Source organism: Perissodus microlepis, chromosome 20 (genome assembly GCF_051167445.1).
Source record: "Perissodus microlepis isolate ML-2025 ecotype Zambia chromosome 20, ASM5116744v1, whole genome shotgun sequence".
Taxonomy (NCBI): Eukaryota; Metazoa; Chordata; class Actinopteri; order Cichliformes; family Cichlidae; genus Perissodus; species Perissodus microlepis.
In genome coordinates, this window is record NC_140480.1 from 31,695,494 (window position 1) to 31,701,657 (window position 6,164).

General features: G+C 37.1%; 1 protein-coding gene across 1 annotated transcript; it reads left to right on the forward strand.

Moving 5' to 3' along the window:
• Nucleotides 1–323: 323 nt before the first annotated feature.
• Nucleotides 324–5,859, forward strand: LOC146364942 (uncharacterized). The gene is made up of 7 exons (XM_084917944.1): nt 324–629; nt 1,743–2,078; nt 2,297–2,437; nt 2,970–3,071; nt 3,423–3,460; nt 3,543–3,680; nt 4,139–5,859. The coding sequence occupies exons 1-7, from the start codon at nt 590–592 to the stop codon at nt 4,325–4,327; spliced, it is 984 nt and encodes a 327-aa protein (XP_084774070.1). The 5' UTR covers nt 324–589; the 3' UTR covers nt 4,328–5,859.
• The last annotated feature ends 305 nt before the right edge of the window (nt 5,860–6,164 follow it).

Genomic DNA, 6,164 nt, shown 5'->3' on the forward strand with positions numbered 1-6,164 from the left:
ATAATAAAAGTCTTACGAGTCCCACAAAGAGAGGAACATCTGATCACCCTAACTGTGAAGCTCAGGCTAAGCATTCACTTGATAGACAGTCTTTCTTTTCTTTTCTTTTCTTTTCTTTTCTTTTCTGTGTATGACGTCAATTAGAGGGGATATTTTAGATGTTGCAATCTTTGACACACAGCTCAGGAAGCTCCACCCACCTGCCGTTACAAACTCATGTTTACAAGCCAATCAGGAGAAAGCTGACTTAAATGAAGGCTGGTCTTAACGGAGGGGTGAGCTGAAAGAGGATGGAGGAGGAACTGAGGGAAGCAGTAGTACACTGTCAGACAATTATTTAAAAGAAATTGTCATTGAAGTCCATACAATCTGTTTTGGTAGAGACAAAAAATAACTCTGAAAACCAAAAGAGTAAAGTTTTGGAGGATAATTTAAATGGAAACAGACACTTATCATGTCTCTGTGGAAAAACTGCAGACAGGAGGAGTGTTTGTTTTAAGGAAGGGGCACATTAATAAGAGAAGTGACAAGTTCCTAGTTTGTAAATAGAGAAGGAAGAGAATCAGCTTGAACTCTTCGGAGCATCAGTATGAAAGTTTGTCACATTTTGTTCTGCGTCATCTTCCTCCGTAAGTAAATTTTCTTCTTCTTCATATTTAATTTTCTCTCCTCTCAGTGTTTTTTTTTTTTGTTGCTTTCTTATAAATGAAAGTTGACCCCTAAATTTTGTTCCCTGTTGAACCGTTTTAACCACAAACTGTTTCTGTCTTTCTCTGTTCCTGTGGTTAATCATGGTGTAAGATCACTCAAATTTTGTTTCGTCCCACTGCCTTGCCCAGAAATGTTTTATCTCAGTTTGTTTCCAGTCAAATGTTTCTTCTATAATGTCTAAAAAAATTAACTTAAGGTTGCCTTTTCTCGCATAGACAGTTAAAATGCAGATTGTAGTCTTATACTAATATATCTGTATGGAAGTAAATAGTGCTGCTTCCTTCTTTCTGAATTATTCAGAGCTTGTAATGTAACAATCATTTTTCCATGACGTTTTTATTAACCTAGTTAAGAACTAGGGCAGCACGGTGACACGGTGGTTAGCACTGTTGCCGCACAGCAAGAAGGTCCTGAGTTCAATTCCACCATCAGGTGGGGTCTTTCTGTGTGGAGTTTGCATGTTCTCCCTGTGTCTGCGTGGGTTCCCTCCGGGTACTCCGGCTTCCTCCCACCGTCCAAAGACATACAGTTTGTGGGGATAGGTTAATTGGATAATCCAAATTGCCACTAGGTGTGAATGTGCGAGTGAATGTGAGTGTGAATGGTTGTCTGTCCTTGTGTGTTAACCCTGCGACAGACTGGCGACCTGTTCAGGGTGTACCCCGCCTCTCGCCCTATGACAGCTGGGATTGGCTCCAGTAACCCCGAAAAGGATAAGCGGTAGCGAATGGATGGGTGGATAGTTAAGAACTAACAGGGCAACACTTACGCAGCATCGTCAAAATGCCATAAACAAATGAAAGGTTGTTTTTTAGAGATTAATTCTGAGTCTTTCTCAGCCGATGGTCTGTGTAAGTCTGTACAAAGTCTAATGACAAGTAAAAATGTAATTTAACTGATGTACTTTTAAATGTTGCACTCAAATAAAGTGTATAAGTATCTGTTTCCAGTTTTATTTATTTAAAATATTTTATCATTGGACTGCAGTGTTTTACATGATGGTAAGAATTGATTCTTCCTGTTTTCTACAGACCTGCAGGATGGAAACACTGGACTTGCCAACGCTGAAACTCTCGTCTATGAAGGAGTGGAAGGAGGAAACATCACAGTCGAATGCAAATTTGTGATCTTTGGAAGAAAAACATTGTTCTGCAAAGACAAATGTGAAACTGGAAACATTCTCATTGAAACAGCTGATTACACAGCCCAGAGCGGCAGATACAGCATCAAATATGAAAAAAATTATTTATCAAAGGATATTGTGCACGTGAGCATCACACAGCTGAACAAGTCTGATTCAGGATGGTACAGGTGCACACTGGACAGAAGTTTTCAACCATGTGATTTTCAGCTTGTCATCACAGGAGGTGAGTAAAAAAAATCTTCTTCATGTCCCTGAAGATGTGAAAGTCTCAATGATCACAGTTACATATCTTTCAAATAACCTACATGTGTCATATTTACACTACAAGTTTAGTTTCATGAGTTGTGCTGTAAATACACATTAACACCTATTACTCACATGCAGACAGAAAACCTGCTTCAAGCAGGATTATTATTATTCTGATTGTTTCTTTGTTCACAGCTTCAGACACTCCAACACCTCATGAGCCTTTATCAACATCAACATTTCTCTTATCAGCTTCCACAACAACAACAACACACTTCAGTTCAGGAAGCTTCACACCTTCATCAACCTCTCTTGAAACACTGTCATCAGGCTCAGGTACATCATATATGCACGTGTGAATGTGTGAGTGTGAATCAGTCTCGTGTTTATCAAACAACCTTTATCCATGTCCATTAATGACACATCAGCAGGAGTGGAAGAAGCACTTTGATTTATTCCTGAAGTATAATTAGAAACAGTCGCGGTGAAGAAATACACAATTCTGTTAAAAGTAAAAGAAAAGTAAAGTACCAAAAGTAAAGTACAAGAGTCATTTTATTTTAAGCTAAACTTCAAAGTTATCAAATAAAACTAGTGCAGTATGGCACAACATCTGAATGAAGAACTCAAGAAGTTTAAACCACTGGGCATTAAAAGCTGAGTGAGAACATGCCTGACTTCCTCAGAGTTTCACTACATGAGTTCATAATGGCAAAGATGTGGTTGGTCCATCACTTAGCAGTTTGTCAGATTTTTTTCCATGGATTTATACAAGTATCAGTGTAACAGTTTGTGTGTCTTTAGTTGCATCAATTAACCTTTATTGATTAAGAGAGTAACACTAAAACTCTGTTCTGCTGAGGTGCAGATAAGCTGCTTTACATGATTCTGACTCTGGTTCTTATGATCATCGTCTTATCAGCAACTTTGCTGATTTTCTACAAGAACAGGAAGGCCATTAAACCCAAAGGTGAGCCTACAATAAACACACAGCAGTGTTTCATCTTTACAGTGCATATCATACTGCTGTACATTAATTTCCTGGAGATTAACCCGACATTACAGTTAATCTAAACTTACGCTGCAGACTTAGTCATCAGGTATGAACTTAACACCCACTGATGAATCATCTCTGCTGCTGACAGAATAAAAACTAAAACTGACTCATGTACATTTTGTTTAAATTCTATTGTGTCTTAAAGAAAAAGCTGAGATATTCAGTAAATTATCTTACAAAGTCAGTAGTGTTCCAGCCTGGCTTTAAACAGGTCAGACTATCAATTATGTTAAATTATGTTTATTTTCTGACCTGCATTTTCAGGACCTCCTGTGGAAATAGAGTATGCCAACATTACATGGGTGAGTTTTAGGAACTGCGAGACACCTGAGCTTCATTATCGCTTTATTTGTATCAACCATCTGGTTTATTCTCCTTCTGCAGGCCAAGCAAGAAATAAGAGAGGGGGCCCCACAGAGGAAGGTGGAAGTGTCTTCAATTTACACCACTGCAAAAGGCCCCCAACCAGATGGAGTTGAAAACATCGACCTCTACAACCTCACCACCTGTTCTCAGAACAAAGTAGGTACAACTCTGGTCTAATTTTAAACTCTGATGTCCAAATCCAGGACAAACCAGTCTGAGTAATGAAGTAATTCATCAGTAGTCATGGATGGATATTATACTATTATTATGCCCTGTGGATATACTGTTGCATTTCTTTCTGCCAGCTAATAGCAATGACTAGAAATTGCCAAATTCAATGCGCAGGATTTGGGTCCAGTTTATTAGGTACAGCTACATAAAAACACTTTTGTTTTATTCACGAGAGATTTGTTTACTTTTTGTTTAGATATAACTTAAAGAGCAATTCAGAAAACAAGGCTGAGGGTTATGTTTTTAAAGATTTCACACTCAAAATGTGGGTACAACTTATGTGTACAAGAAAGAATGATGTCTCAGGCTGTAGCTCCATAAACCTTTATTTAATTACAAACACGTTTTTAAGGGTCTGAAGGTTGATCTCACTTTTCTTTCAGGCTGAAGACGACATGAATAAAGTTAATTATGCTGAAGTGGATTTTTCCCACATTCCTGCCACCAACAACACATCCTGTAGTAAAACGGATGAAGTTGTCTACTCCACACCTCTGGTACATACCAGCCCTTCCAACCACACCACAGATGCTTCACCTCCTCTGTACTCTGCAGTTAAGAAACAGTATTAATGCTGTTGATGGCACTTTACCTCTCACAAAGATCAACAGGTGATTATAATTCAGACAAAACTGAATGTTCTTTTCTGTTTATTGCAAATATTAATGTGCTTTCAATCAGTTAATCTCAGGTTAAAAATGTTTCTTTATCACAGCAGTTGATAGTTTAGTTTAACTTAACAGAAAACTAATCCTGTTATTCCCATTTATATTTCTATAGAAACTCTGTAGGACAGATTTAATGAAACAGTTGCATAAAGCTCTGCAAACTGACCTGTCCCTTGAGTAGTACATTGCATTTAGCTGTTGGATTTCCAGATAGTAATCCTATAACCAAGCCTGTGTCTGTAATTATGCAGCATTATTAGAGATCCCTAATTGTATTTTTTACTGTGGCTAACACTCTGGATAGAGGTTTACCTCAAGACCATTCTGCCTCAACTCATGCTCCATAACTCTGGCTAACGGCGTGCATGGTTGATCATTTTAAAAGCATTTATTTTGATCAAATTGTAGTTTGTTTGTTTTTTACTAGACCTGAAAAAAAAACCCTGATACTAAAAAGAAACAAATTAAGGAAGCTGCAAAACAAAACAAAAAACAAAGAAACTGTTATTATATTATGTTATTATTCCAGTTTACTCTCACCAAAGCCATCCTGGTCCTAAACAACTTTTTGTGTATAAAATCACAGCAGAAATAAACTGTGACCTGCTACAAGCAGGTGGTTGACAAGCTGTCATGGTGGCTACATCCATCTTTCATATACATTCTTTAACCTCCAAGGACCTGACATCCACATATGTGGAAAATACATTTTGGGTTGTCGACACCAAAATACTCAATTTTGCTCTACAAGGGCCAGAGATCCACTTACGAGGACATTATACTGCCACTGTTCTATCGAAATTTAAAACGAATGTCCTCGAATGTGGATCTCATTATTCTCAGAAACAAAAATCAGGTACAAAAAAAAATAATCAGGTAATTCTTTGATTTTCCATTCATCAGGTCCCAATCAGTCCAAATAAGGCTCACATATCATTCACTCATTCGTATACTGAGAGTAACTAAATACGTATTACTATATAATCTTAATAATATTACATTATTATTTTTCTGAGATATTGCATTTGCACATATGTGTTCTTATTTAAAATTGGTTTTATATTTATATTTTATTGAACAATGTTAATGTATTTTTACAGTGTTGCTGTAAAATTATATTTCACTAGAAGGATTATACTATTTAAATAAATAAAATGTAAGAATATTTTGATGTGTTTCAAGGAAATGAACGGTCAAAAGAAGTACATAACATGTGTTTTCTCCGTAAAAATACTCCAAATCTGGATACACATTTCTTCAATGTCTGCATTGAAAGGCAATTTATTCTCCGATGTAGCTGTTGGAACTACAGGACCTGTTATCATACTGTAGAACTACAATAGAACACAAGTGTGTGTGTGTGTGTGTGTGTGTGTGTGTGTGTGTGTGTGTGTGTGTGTGTTTATCATATTTGTATGGCATGCAAGTATTGTTTAACCCAACATATTAAATAAAAACTTTGATAAAAAAAAAGTTCTATGTTGAGCGCTCTATTGACCTGTTGCTACATTTCTAGACAGAAAACAAGAAGAAAACCAAATATTAAAACAGTCTTCAGTTGGATTTGCAGTCTTTAAAAAAATGGTGGATGCTGAGATGTTCTCAGGGCAGAAATTTTGAGGTAATCCCTCCAGTGGAATTTGGGTCTATATCGGGTTCTGCTCCCAGTTTGGTGTGCCAAAGTCTCCAAAGCAGAAATGGGCAATTAATTTTTCCAATGGGCCACATGAGAAACTGGGAC